The 14844-nt window shown below is 35.2% G+C and overlaps 1 protein-coding gene across 2 annotated transcripts in view; it reads left to right on the plus strand.

Annotated features, from left to right (window-relative positions):
• The window catches only part of UNC13C (unc-13 homolog C), a 669423-nt gene that overhangs the window by 510705 nt on the left and 143874 nt on the right, over positions 1-14844 (plus strand). For both annotated transcript variants that reach the window (XM_027840843.1, XM_027840842.1), the window contains 3 exons: positions 11738-11864; positions 12552-12648; positions 13497-13640. In XM_027840843.1, coding sequence (XP_027696644.1) covers positions 11738-11864; positions 12552-12648; positions 13497-13640 — 368 coding nt within the window. The remainder of the gene's footprint in view (positions 1-11737; positions 11865-12551; positions 12649-13496; positions 13641-14844) is intronic.

Raw genomic sequence — 14844 nt, forward strand, 5'->3', positions numbered from 1 at the left:
GTTAAACCACAGGCAAAGTTTGGTTTAGCTAATTGCAAATCCACTGTAACATGTAGTCCACATTTTATAAAAATTATTACAGAAATAAAACCAGAGGGAACATTTTATTAGTAAGAGCAGGGCATCAAAATTCAGTTGTATTTTTAATTTCAGTCAAATTTTGCTGTTTCTCTTCTCTCTCAACTACCCTCTACTTCTCTTGATTGTATTTTTCTACCCTCTTTATCTTCCTTAGGTCATTCTTTTTGTATAGTCTACAAGTATTTCTTAAATGTTTACCATATGTAAGGCATTGGGCTAAACCTAGGGATACAGAAAGAAGTATAAGAAAGACCTTCTCTGCCCTCAAGGAACTTACATCCTAATGTTCTAATGGGAGAAGACAATATAAAAGAAAGATGAAAGGGGGAGGGAGTGAAAAGGGGAAAGCATACCCCTGCATGTTGTGTTAAAAGCAATCTGGATTATCCATAGTGGGTCCCAGAAAGAAATGAAAGAGCGAACATGATTGGCTTGGGGGTCCTTCCTTAAAATGGAGGTTCCAGCAGGAAACAACTAGTCGGAAGAAGGGGTTATACTATTCCAAGAAAAGAAAGATTTTGGAGCACTTTGATAAAAAAATAGCTTTCAGGTTTAGAAGGCTGCTGGAGCATGGTGAAGAAAGAAGTCAGTTGGGGTTAGGTGACTTGTCCAGAGTCACACACAGCTAGTGAGTGTTATGTATGTGAGTCTGGATTTGAACTCAGGTCCTCCTGACTCCAGGGCCGGTGCTCTATCCACTGTGCCACCTAGCTGTGCCCCCACAACTGATTTTCCAGTCTTCTTTTGTTGCCTGTGCACGGGTGTCTTTCAGCTTTCTTTTATGTGCTACCTTCCCCCATTAAAACAGTAGAATGTAAGTTTCTTGGATCCAGCAATTGTCTTTCTTTTGCTTCAAATTCATACAATCAGAGATATTTCCTTTGTTGGTAACAGATATTTTTAGAAATTTGATTTTCTTCTTTGCAAAGTTTTTGTTAAGAAAACATTTTGTAAACTTCAAAATGCTATAGGATGTGTTAATAGTATTTGGAGTTTAATTATTTGAGTATTAATCAAAAGAACAAGGTATACAGAACCGTTTGCTCTCTAAACCCCATCCTAATCTGTGCTCTCAGATTTCATATGCTTTGATGGTAATCTATGATAGAATTAATTTAACATTTATTACCCACTTATTCTGCCCAAAATTGTGAGACAGATCTAGTCAGTCTGAATCATAATTCTGAAGCAGATGAAGTTGTTTTTACTGCTCACTACTTTTTACCTTACAGGTCTACTTCCTGACACTTAGTACCCCCTAACAGGCACCCTATTCTCCCTAGCTACCCAGGGTCTCTTTTTTCTCTGCCCACTCAAACCTGCCCTTTTCCACACCATACTCTTCAACCTTCCCCTTGCCTCTTTTGCCCAACAACACCTCTCCCAAATGAAAATACACCATAAAGAGGCTAGTGGCCTTGTAGCTCATGTCTCCAGGGCCTTCTCAAGAGGGGAAACTAGGCTTTATAGGTGCTGACAAGTTGAGTCCTACCCTCTTAAAACCCCTTCTTGTTTGCATTTTCCTGATGGCTCCAGTTCTCAGTGATGTCTCCCCTGAATTTCTATAGTATTGATCATCCACATCTCTGATTTGTCACTTATATGCCACAAGCTATTACTGATTATCCTTCATATGTATATGTGATATAAAGTGATTATAGTGGAAGGAATCATATACTATACACAGGGTGGGGTACACTCAATTCTTTTTTACATTGTTGATGAGAATGATAAGGTATTCAATTCAATTTAATTCAACAAGCATTTATCAAATGTCTGCTGTGCACAAGACATCATGCAGAGTACTGGGAATACAGAGTTGAAAATGAAAGTCTCCACCCTCAAGGAGCAGAAATGCTCCTTGAATGAAGGAATGAAAAATGACGGAATGAATCATTCAGATGACAAAAATAAGTATAGAGAAAAATCAGTACTTCAGCCTAAAATCCCCATTTGATTATTTTTTTAAATAAAACATTTTATCTTTCAGCTTTACTGAAGGAAAAAAATTCTAAAGAAAATAATAATAATTACCAATTGTTGAGTTATATATGAACCATTTTAGGGCTGAGTTTTTAAAAACACTAGAATCAGTTGCTGTTCCTCTTCTCATTGGTTGTTTTCCATGAAATTTTGTTTGGAAATGAAATAATAATTGGCTTTTACCAAGGGCTTTGAACTTTGGAAAGTATATACATTGCCTCACTGTGCAAACAGTTCTACTAGCCATAAAGTATATGCTTATTCTAGGGCAACTCACCAAAGCATGGAGTGCCCTTATTTCAGAGGCAGCTAGATTTGAGTCATGGTTTAATGTCGTATGCAGTTCTCTTTCACTCATCTGTGACTAACAGAAGGGAGCAATGGTCCAAGGTGATGGGTAATTTGAAAAAAAATCATCAATATTGGAATTTATTTAAGGCATTTACATTAAGTGTTTTAGATCTGAGAGTTCTTCATGCTTAAAGCAAACTATTAAAATAGTAACTTAAAGTGGTTCAGTCCAAGTAATAGGGAGGTAATAGTCCCACTGTTCTCTGCTCCTATAGGAACTCATTTGCACTGTTGTGTTCATTTCTAGCCACCACAGTTTAAGGAGGGCACAGATAAGCTAGACTGTGTCATGGGTGTTGAATGGCCTTGATGGTGTCCCATGAGGATCTGTTGAAAGAAATGGGCTTATTTAAACTAAAGAAAAGAAAACTTGAGGGTGGGGTAAATGGTAACTGTTTATAAGTGATAGAAGGGATGTTATACAGAGAAAGAATTAAATGCATCCATTTCAGCTCCAAAAGGTAATACTAGGAGTAATGAGTAGAAAATGCAAAAAAAAGGGGGGGGCGGGATTTAGGATTGGTTTCAAGCAAAACTTTCTGATAATTAGAGCTCTCCAAAAGTGGAGTAGCCAGCTTCAAGAGATGGTAGGATCCCACCCCACTCCTTGGAGATCTTCAAGAGAAGTGATAGTTAAGGTTCTTTTTGTATAGGTTGAACTAAATGGCCTCTTATGGTCTCTTCTAGCCATAAATCTGTAATTATTATGATTCTTCCTCCCAATTTCATGCTGAGAATATACAGTATCACCAAGTAGAGTGACAAAGAGCCAGCCTAAAACCAAGCTCTTTCTTCAAACTTGCTGATTCCTGTATACTCCATGGGGAGTTTATTGCTGTTAGTGCATGCACTCCTGACAGGCTACATAAATACAAATCCCATTGCATCAACAAAATACTTCATTAAGCAAGGAAAGAAATACTGTAGCCTTTTCCATTCATCTGTTTGTTCATATCACTTTTTATTTTTATTGAGAACCTACTCTTTCCCTACTTAGGTCTATTCTTTAGGTTCTTTCCCCTTCTAGATTTCCAAATTGTTGGAATAACCCCACTTTCATGAAGATTTTTCTGACTGGGAAATGGACAACAATTCTCCTTCACAGGTCCAGGAAACTACCCATAGGGCAAAATCCAAGAAATTTTTGAGTTCTATATGTTGTAACTGTGTATTTGTGCATCTACAGTTGTGTGTGTCCTGAATATCAAACTGTCTTTGATGTCTTATATAGATATATAGATGCATATGTATGCATTTATCCTATTGAACAAATTCAATTCAACTAACTTTTTAAACATCAGTTTTGTGCAAGGCATTATGCTAGACACTGAGGTTGTAAAGACAAAAATTAAACAGTCTCTGCCTTTAAGGAGTTTACATTCTTCTGTTCATTTTTAAGTGCTGGTTAGAGCCATGTAAATCTTAGACTTGAAAGAAACCTTAAAAATTCTCTAGTCCAACCACCTCATTTTTTGGATGAGGAGAGCAGGACATACAGTGCGTAGTAGACCTAAATCTGAACCCATGTTTTCTGATTTAAATCTATTCTTTGAAATTCAATGCACTGCATCTTCATATTATTCTTTCCTCTCAACATTCAGTCTTTTCAAATAAGTTGAGTATTGGACCACTAAAGCAGGATGGAATATTCCTGGGTAAAAGCCAAACCCATGCTCTTTGGCCTTATAGGCAAGTATTATATATATTATAGTCAAATAGACTAATGGAGTACCAAAATGTTAGGAACCATATTAACTTAATAGGTTGTGCACATATGTATGGATACTTACTGACCACTGCTGAGTAATATTCAGCGTAATTCACCCACATAACCTTATGTTCCATGTAGAATGATGAGTGTTACACATATTCAGCACAATTCTAGCATCTCATATCCATCTCAGGGGATGGAGCAAATTATAACAAACCCACCATGGAACATTTAACATGGCACCAAAGCCACCATCCAAGTTATGTATTTATCAACTATTAGAAAATAAGTACTATATGGATAAAAAGTGTCTTGTAATAAAATAATTTGATATACAGAAAATAGGAAATTGAGGCTGTAGGAATGGAAGCAAACTTGCTTTGACTTCAGAGTGGAGCAGTTGACATTACTCATCCCCAATATTCAAACAATCTACAATTTTTAATTTCTGTTTTATATACAAAAATCTGTTTAAAAGTGGGTGCACTTAAATTATAGAGAAAGAATATGCATTTCCAAATGAATGCTAGGAAAAACACCCACCTACTGTAAAATATTCTCATTCTTCTGCAGCATTAGACTTTCTTCCTTTCATAATTTTAATGATGCATTTTTATTCTAGTGGTAAAATATTCATACTGCTCATTGGAATTCAAGAGATTAAATTTTGTACAAAATTATTATACTGCAGTTTGGGGAACTAATTAAAGGCTTTTTTTAAGTAAATGAGATAGAGGGAACTTAGTTGTCATAATTAAATAAGGAGGAGGATTGATGGCTAAGTAAATTCACAAGAATCATTCACTTTGGATAAGATAGATTCAATTTTGTCAACTTAGTCTATCACTGAGTGAAAAATAATGAGTAGAAATAAAGGCAATTAGTAGTCTGTTTTGGAATCTGACTTTGGAATTTTGTTCATTTTATTGTAAAGTAGCAAAGATTTATTTAAAATATCAATGGAGAAGTGTTAATGAACTTAATTATTTAAACTTCTTTTAAAATTTACTGTGTAATATGTGGCACCATTCTTTGGAAGTAATAGAGATCTGGGGAAAGGAAGTATATGGCTATTGGTACAATTAATGCCTTGCTTATCAGGAATCACTTATAATATCAACAATAAAAAAAAATACAGCTAGAAAATCATGAAGGAAGTAAAAAGCCCTCAAAACTGTCAAAGTAGCTGTCCCTAAATCTATACATGAAAACTCATGCACTTTATTCATGAAGAGTCTCTTAGCCCTCACTCACTGTCTATTTATTTTGATAACCCAACAAGTTGAGCAACCACATTTCCACATCTTCATCATATTAAATGCTTTGAATCAGCAAGAAGGTGACAGCAGGAACTACACCAATACTCAAATGTGTCTGTGATCTCATCAGTTTAGATCTCCTCCATAGATGCAGATTATAACCTATCTAATACTACGTGATTCTAACCTATGTTTTCCCCTAAATTTTGCCACACAGCCAACGTCCTCATGCCCCTCTTCAGTTTCTCCCAACAGCCCAAAGGTACTGATGGAATGCTCTGCCTGTCCATTTGTCCACATGATTAACCCCTCTTCACTTTCTTTCATGCAGTTCCTTGATAGGATATTTTACTCCTGGTCTTCTTCAGAGTTCCTTGTAGGCTATATGTTGTAAGCTAATAATTGCTCACCCTGCTGTTTTCCATTGTGGGAAGCTAGATAACACAGTGGATAAAGTGATGGACCTGGAGCAGGAATACCTGAATTCAAATCCATCCTCAAATATTTACTAGCTGTGTGACCCTTAGCAAGTTATTTAACCTCCGTTTGCCTCAGTTTCTGAAACTGAAAAATGAGGATGATAACAGTACTTTGATCACAGAGTTGTGAGGATCAAATGAGATAATATTTGTCAATCACTTAGCACAGTGCCTGGCATATAATAGGTGCTCTATAAATACTTATTCCCTTCCCTTCCCCTATTGCCTTCTGTGTGCTATTTATCTTCAGGTCTTTGGAGGAAGTTGTGTTGCACACCTTGTCACACCATACAACAACATCAGGAGGATGTTATCGAAGGTATTTCCTAGGTTATTTTGGTCTCCTTGTGAAAATTGATATATGCTAATTATAATAGTTTATATCATCATAATTTCTGTAACTAACTTCTGTATAAAATCATTATAGTCCACATCAATGTCCTTTCCATTATGTATTTACTACTTTTATGTTAATAACATTTAAATAACTCAGTCAAATATCTAAAATTAAAAGCCATGTCTTTTTCTCAGTATCATTATTTTGATTGTTTATTGTATATTTTGACCATTACTATGATTATAGTCTGACTGTAAACCTTACTTATTCAGTCTCATGGCTTGTTCTTTGTTTTTAAAATGAAGGTTTAGGAATAAATGGTCTCTAAGGTCTCTTCTGGGTCTCTATCTATGATCCTACAATTCAGGGATAACTCCCACATCATCATTAAAAAGTCTTTTTTCTATCTTTTAAAATGTAGCTAGTTTCAGTCTTTGTGATGTTATTTAGTGCTTCCATATCCAGTGTCAACAATTTTTTCAAAGAAACTGTTCATTATATAGATATGTAAAGATTCTGTACATTGTAAAAAATTTTATCCTTTCTCATTTCTTTCTCTTGAACCACTTTTCCACATATATTTCTCCCTTTCCTTACCTTTTCTCACCTTTATAATGAAGTCACCAAGTATCAGAGTATATGTTGTCTCATCAAGCTCTTCAGAGAATTTCTCTTCCATTTCATCTTCACAATCTGATTGATTTTGGTGCATAAACTTCCATTATTTCCATAATATTTTTGTAAATACTTGTCAATATTGTAATGATAGATGATGACCCAATGCCCCATGAAATAATATGTCTTGTAGTCTTTGGGCCTACTTATGTATGAAACCCATCTACTAACTCCTTTCTTCACTTCTTCAAGGAATACCTGTGACCCATGATCACATGCAAAGAAAATCAACGGGCAGGAAATTTGAGGTTTACCATAAAAGATAGGCTGAGGCTAACAAAAATATATATAAATCCTCCCATGTCCTTTATTATCTCACTTCAAAAGAAGAAATCATATGATAATGCTAGCATGACTATGTCCCCAAACTTGTTGCTTAGGGCATACTCATATCCTGCCTTTTTTCTAAGCTTCCAGGGCATAGGGCATTTAATTCCCATTGTTAGCACTTATTTCAATATCGGCTGATTTTCATAATGGCCAACTACTACGGAGGGTTACCATAGAGGGGGTCTTTTCTACATACTTTTCATCATTGCTTTAATTCTGTCTAGCTTACTCTCTGTGTCTTTGTGCTGGTTCCGCATTCCTGTAATTCACTCTCTCCTTGTGTTCACCATCTAGAATCCCTAGTTTTCTTCCAGGCTCAATACAAATAACACTTGATACATGGAAACTTTTGTGAACCCCTACTTCCCAGCTGTTGGTGTCTCTCTACCTTCTCATGATCTTACTTTTATTTCATATGTATTTTAAATATAATTGTGTGAGAGGGGTTGACCTGTTTGTGCCCAGATCTCCTAACATGGAGGCACCCTGCAATGAGACCTCATATAATTATAAATAAACATGTCTTCTTCAACAGAAAGTAAGTTCCTTGAAGACAGGGACTGTTTAATTTTTGTTCCTGTGTCCCCAGCAGCTAGCACAGTGCATTACATATTGCACCTAATGCTTGTTTATTGGTGAATTTTGTATTTTCCCTCTGAATATCAGAGACACATAAGTAATTGATTTTCAATAATTATGTAAAAACTGATCAAATGATACCTCCCCACAAGTTTAACTGAGGTTAATATTACATGTAATTACAATACAATGGTTTGTGGAGTTTGGGAAGTCTCTGATAACACTGCAAATTCCTTTGTTGAATTAGCAAAAACTGAAAGTAGATAGAATTGGTCTCTTGGGCTACCACTGGAGTCTGTGGTATCTGAAATTGTTATTAATAACAATTTATGGAAATTGGTAGTTTCTGGGAAGCATAAGAACTAAAGGGAAAGTCTAATTCTTAATGGTTCCCAGGAGCCTATCTGTGAAAGGACGGCTTGGGAAAATTGTTTTTCTATGTTAAATCCCAGGTTTATTCAACACAATTTGACCTAACAGAAGTGCTACTAGAATCTTTACAGACCTGATTGCTCACATCTCAAGAATAGGAATCTTCTTAGGAGCTGACTCTGATTGGCCTAGAAGAAGAAATGTTTTCTAGATGAGCTAACAGAAGAATTGTTCCTCCCCACCTCCTCTCTTTTTATCCTTCAAGGAAAAAAAAAAGACACATCAAGGACCTATTTATATCTCTCTCTGAAATGGGGTTTCTTTACCACTTAATCTTGGGTTTGTGAACTTTTTTTTAAAGAACTATTTCAATATAATTCATTGCCTTTGTCATCCTTTGTATTTATTGTATTTTGTTAATTTAAGAATATTAATCTGAAAAGGGAATTAGGTGTCTAAGTCAATAGAACATTATACTTGGAGGCAGAAAGACCTTTGTTTAAACATGCTCCAAACACTAGCTGTGTGAAGCTGGGCAAGTCACTTAACCTCTTTCTGCCTCAATTTCTTTGTCTGTAAAATGAGGGTAATCATAAAGGTCAATAATTCAAAAAAGCTTAATAATCCCTACCTTAAAATTTTATGACCTACAGTTATCCCTTCCACATCACAACTTTCCCGATTGTGGTTTTGATATATCACAGGTTGGCATAAGAAATTAAATGGGAATTTTGGGGGAGATTTGCAGAAGCAGCAGATGACACATGAAGGCAAGCAGATGCTACAGAAAAAGTTTAGAAACTCAGAAATGCATAAAATATACATGTAACTTTGTATAATATCAGCATATTTTATTTTTTTAATACCATAGTAATTCAGACTTCTCTGGTACAAAGAGAGAGCCAAAATTTTTTATGCAGATTTTCTAGATCACAGGGGCACCACACCCCTAACCCCTATGATGTGGAAGGAATAACTGGACAGTTGTTGTCGTTGTCGTTGTAATTGTTGCTCATGGTCCTTCATTCTTGAGGACGATCACCAAGAAAACACATAAACAGGGAACAGAAATTAGAAAAAGGTCAGAGCTCTAGGCTAGGAATTGGCATGCCTTATTTCAAAATAGGGTTATGTTCGTCTTATACTAGGTTACTCATAAGAAGAGCTAGGATAATCAGAGATATCATTTGAAGAATATCTCCCCCAATAATGCCTGAAGTTCCTCCATTACTATTTTATTCTTTTATGTTCCTTACTAAGGCAAAGATGTTCTTGTGAAGTGTAACACATTAAGTTGCTAAAAATGGGAACTGAGGTATACCAAACTGGCCCTAAGAGGGGAAGTGGAAAGGCAGGAGGGAGGGTCTCAGTGGAAAAAAAAAGTTTTTAAAAAATCAACAATCTGTAATGGGCATATGCTAAAAACCTTCCCAATAAGATCAGGGATGAAGCAAGGATGCCCATTATTATGACTATTATTCAATATGGTTCTACAAATGCTAGCTATAGCAATAAGAGAAGAAAAAGAAATTGATGGAATTGAGTAGGCAATGAGGAAACAAAACTTTGCTCTTGGCAAATGATATGATGGTATACTTGGAATTTGGAACTCAAAATTTTAAAAAAATTGAATGTTAAAATTATTTTACATGCAATTGGGAAAAATAAAGTAGTATTCATAGAAAAAAATATCAAAAACCTGTGATTCTATGATTTTGCCTTCTAGTAAGCCTTGGTAGTAAATCCTATTATCTTGATATTTCTGCTTTTCAGTATTAGTTGATTTTGTAAATTGATTTGGATTGATCTTTGTTTTGATCATTAAAACAAAAATTTTAATTGGTAATACTTAGATCTCCTTATTTAACACTGAAATCTAGCTCATTCTACAAACTTCTTACTCATAAAATTTAGCTTGGAAGTGGAATGCTAGGATTAAATTCTGTTAGTCGGTGAGCATTTATTAAGCACTTACTGTGTGAAAGGCACTGGGCTAGGTGCTAGGATAACAAAGAATAGAAAAACATCACATCTTCAAAGAGCTCCCATTTTAATAGGGAGGCATATATACATGCAAGCTATGTATGCTGTAAATGGGAGGTGTTCTCACAGTGAAGGTACTAGCAGTAAGGCATATATATATATATATATATATATATATACACACACACATATATGTATGTATATATATATAATGTTCCTACTAAGTGTCAGGTACTATGCTAAGCACTTTTTTTTAAACAAATATTTTTTCACCTAATCCTCACAATTCTGTTAGGTGGAACCTACTGTTATCCCCATATTACTGTTGAGAAAACTGAGGCAAACAGAGGTGGAAAGATTTGCCTAGAGTCATACAGTAAGTGTCTGAGGTCAGATTTGAATTCAGGTCTTCCCCACTCTAGGCCCAGCACTCTTTTTTTTTTTTTTTTTGCACTACCAGCTGCCTCTGGTATTTGAAGGAAGTTAGGGAAGCCAATAGCCAAAGGCAAGGAAGGAGACATTCCATTCAATTCAACAAGTATTTAAGGTACTACTATTTGTCAGGAATCACCAAAGAAAGAGGTAAGAAATATGTCACTCCCTGCCCTCAAGGAGTTTAAATTCTACTTGCATATCTAAGAGACAAAAAAAGTGGATTTTGGTTTGTTTGTTTTTGCTCAAGAAAACATTTTAGGATTTCTATTTCCTAAATACACAATCCTCTTGGAGAACCCCAGAATTTCTTAGTGACACTTATGCCACAGCCCAAGAACCTGGTGTGGGCTGCTTTGGTGGTAGAAGCAGCAAAGCTTTACGGTCATGGGAAGTATAGCTGTTGTATTGAGAGGTTCATGAGATCCAACAACATACTTTATCTATATCCTCAATATCAGTTTTTTTTTACTTTAGAGTAGACCTTTTTAAGCTGAATTCTTTTGGGGGTATCTTAAAAAAAGTATTTCGGATGGTAGAAATTAGAATTAAAGGTAATAACAATGTTGAAAATTCCATAGCTGTAGAATATTTTTGGCTTGGCCTAAGTGTGAAAGAGAAATAGTGTGGCTGAAGAGTTAGGTAAATTTCTTTTAAACTACCATAGTGTTTAGGTATTAAATAACCCACTTGATAAATGGAGCCTACTTATTCTCATCTTCAACTTTTATCAGTGATTATGGCTTCTCGGTTGGTTCATGTTTTATTCATGATTATACATTTAACACTTGTCTAATGTGCTTTGTACTAGGATACTTTGTACCAGTCTAAAAGGAATAAAAACCTGGAAGCCCAGGGATAAATATAAAAAACTTAGGATGTTACTTCTCTTTTTACTCTTATCACCCTTCATGGCCAACTCTTTGAGAGACAGGAGTATTTGACTTATGGCACATCAATGTTAGATGCACCTTACCTTCAGATCATTTCAGCATTTTGCAAACACTTTGGTTCTGTCTTTAACAATTTACCTTGTCCTTGCATCAAATATATGGGTTTGTTTCTTTTCAAATGCTGGATAGAGGCAGTGATAGACAGAGATTGTGACAAAAAAGTATTATTTGCAACCCAAACTTTATTAAATGTTTGATTTTATCTGTTATAGAACATGAAAAGCAGCAGTTATGCAAGAGTACTGATTATATGAATTTGCATTTCAAAGTAAAATGGTTTTATAATGAATATGTGAGAGAGCTCTCTGCCTTCAAAGATGCTGTTCCTGAATACTCTTTGTAAGTAGTGATTTTTCACCCTTAAGTTTTGTTCTCAGTACACAGAGCTCGAGTTCACTTGAGTTCTCCAGCACTAATGTTCCTTTCTCATAGTCTTCTTGTGATTGGATAGATTTCAGATATCTGCAACTATTTGATTGTCTTTCATAGTTGTTTTTGTTTTGTCTTTTCCGTTCTTATTTTTTTTTTTTACTAAAAATCACACAAGAGAATGTGTCCAATTTAAAAGTGATGATCAGATTGATGGGGAAAACTAGATTATGGTACTAACAATATGAATTTAATTCCTAAAGAGCTAGAATTTAGGTTACTCTGGAGCTGGAGAGGGCATATATGAAATCCTTTATATTATCAGATTGTTTCCTTGTCCTTGCCATAGTATTTAGGCAAGGTACTTAGATATCAAGGCATTTAGATAATCAAACTTTTTCATAGTAATTAAAAAAAATAGACCATTCAGAAAATCCATTAAAATACTCCCATGCAGAGAAGGGGTAGAGTGGTATTTAATAAGTTTACAATGTTTTCAATTTGATACAGCTGCCATTTTGAGTATACTCACTTTAAAAACACACTTTAAAAAAAAACATTAAAAAACAGCCTTAAAGTTTAATTATGTACAAATGAATTGTTTCTCGTGGGCCACAATGTTAACCAAATGAAGTTTTGTTTTCTTTTGTTTTTTAGATGGTTTGAGCCTTTTGTCATTCAGTGGCTTGATGAAAATGAAGATGTGTCAATGGAGTTTCTTCATGGTGCACTGGGAAGAGACAAAAAAGATGGAGTAAGTTTAACTTCCTGTCTTCAAATTTATTGTCAAGAAAAGCTTTTTTTTTTTAGTAGACCTGTGATTTGATTGATACAGAGATTTCCCAGAGAGGAAAATTCCTCTATCAATAATGGAGAATTAAAATTAAGTGATTAGTGATGAGTCTGAAAAACTCCTATTACTTTAAGACTAAGTTATACAAGGCCATGGGGTATAGTGAATAGAGAACTATTCTCAGAGTCAGAAAACCATTTATTCAGGCTCTACCTCTAACACATACTGGCTGTGTGATCCTGTTCAAGACACTTAACCACTCAGTTTCCCAGGCAACTCCCTAAGACTATGAGTTGGAAAACAGGTACCATAATTTCCATGGTCATTAACCTAAACATGAGTTGAAGACTGAAGCTAAAGACAACATTGGTTTCCCAAGGCCTTATCCTAGAATCCTAAACCTAGAAATCTCATGGAACTTGGCTGAGGTGCCAAGATGTAGACAAGTGACCTTTCCAATCTATTTGGAGCAAATATCATGAGCATGAGTTGCCTCTGGCTTATATATAACTTATCTATACATGCTACAATATTCTAACACCACCTTTCATAGCCCCCTGTCCAGGACAAATAATGAAATGATATATAACCAAGTTCTCAATTCAGCAAAAAGAGATTTCAAATGTTATAAACCTTCCCTATTTTATTGGATCCACAGCAAATTCAGGTGGAAGGGATTGACTGCAAGCATTTTATTAATGTGGGATGGAGTTGGATGATATGAGATTCAGCAGTTAATGAATAATAATGAATCTATTATCTCAAATGTGCCAACTCATTGGAATGGTTTCTGTTTTCTCCTTTCTCAGTTCCAGCAGACCTCAGACCATGCCCTCTTCTCTTGCTCTGTGGTAGATGTCTTTGCACAGCTTAACCAAAGCTTTGAGATTATCAAGAAATTGGAGTGCCCTAATCCTGAAGCATTATCCCATTTAATGAGAAGATTTGCAAAGGTAGATTAAAAATGGTCAATCTCTTTCTTATTTCTAGGTCTGTGAAATTTCCTCATTTTCTTGACGACTGCCTAAATAGTTCTGTTGTGTTGCAGCATCTGAGGCAATAGTCAAATTTCAATTTTTTTCACGTGACAGTATCAACAACTTCAGTTGTCTTCAGTTTTGTCTGGCAGCTTCACAGAGGCATATTTCTGTGCTATATACTTGCCATTTTAAAATTATTCATGTTCACATTCCTAAAGAGATTATAGTGAATAGTTCCATTTTTCAGAGATGCAACTTCCATATAAAAGAAAGCTTTAACATTTCTGTCTCAATGCAATACATGTTTATTAAGGGGACCATGGTGGGTACTACTATGCAAAAAATGTTGGACAAGGAGTTGGGGGTCAAATCTTAGCTCTATTAGAATTATATGATTTGGCTCATACAGATGACTAGTGATAGAACCATGACTTGAACACAAGTCTCCTAACTCCCAATCTATTCAATACTATTTTTACTCTCCCATATGTATTTCTCTAAGAAGGAAAGTCATTGTGTTTGTCCTTCAGTTTCCTTATTTGTAAAATTGAGACGATCAGATTTGTAAGGTTTCTATCCAGCTCATATTTTGCTCTTCTCTATGGGAAGCAAACATACACACAAACACACACACACACACACACACACACACACATATTTGTAAGCTCCAGAAAGAGCTTACCAGTCATTGAGGAACAAGACAAATTCACAAAATAATGGCAGGGCAAAGTTCATATATAATTTGTTAAAATTAGGGGTACAAAAAAATAAACACAGAACAGGGAGAAGATCTCTGCCAGCTATAAAAGTATGAAAAGTTTTCATTGCCCATGTGGGGGTTAAACTTAAGCTTTGAGTATTCAATACACTTTGAAAGGTAAAGAAAAGAGAAAAAATATTCCAGGACAGAGAAAGAGAATGAATGAAGATATTAAAAATTGAAATGATCATGACCTGTATGGAACTGGCCTCACTTGAGCTGAATGTTTGTGTAGGTAAATAGCTGTAATATTTGATATTTACATAGTACTTTAACACTAGAAGGAACCGGTATGTCAATTAAAGCAAAAATGTGCTTGGTCCTTCAAAGCAGTGGTGTCAAATTGAAATAGAAACAGGTGCCACCAAACTGTACATAAGGATCCCTGCAGGCTACATATTGACTTAAAAAACCACA

The sequence above is a fragment of the Vombatus ursinus genome, unplaced genomic scaffold (genome assembly GCF_900497805.2).
Source record: "Vombatus ursinus unplaced genomic scaffold, bare-nosed wombat genome assembly UNPS02014848.1, whole genome shotgun sequence".
NCBI lineage: Eukaryota > Metazoa > Chordata > Mammalia > Diprotodontia > Vombatidae > Vombatus > Vombatus ursinus.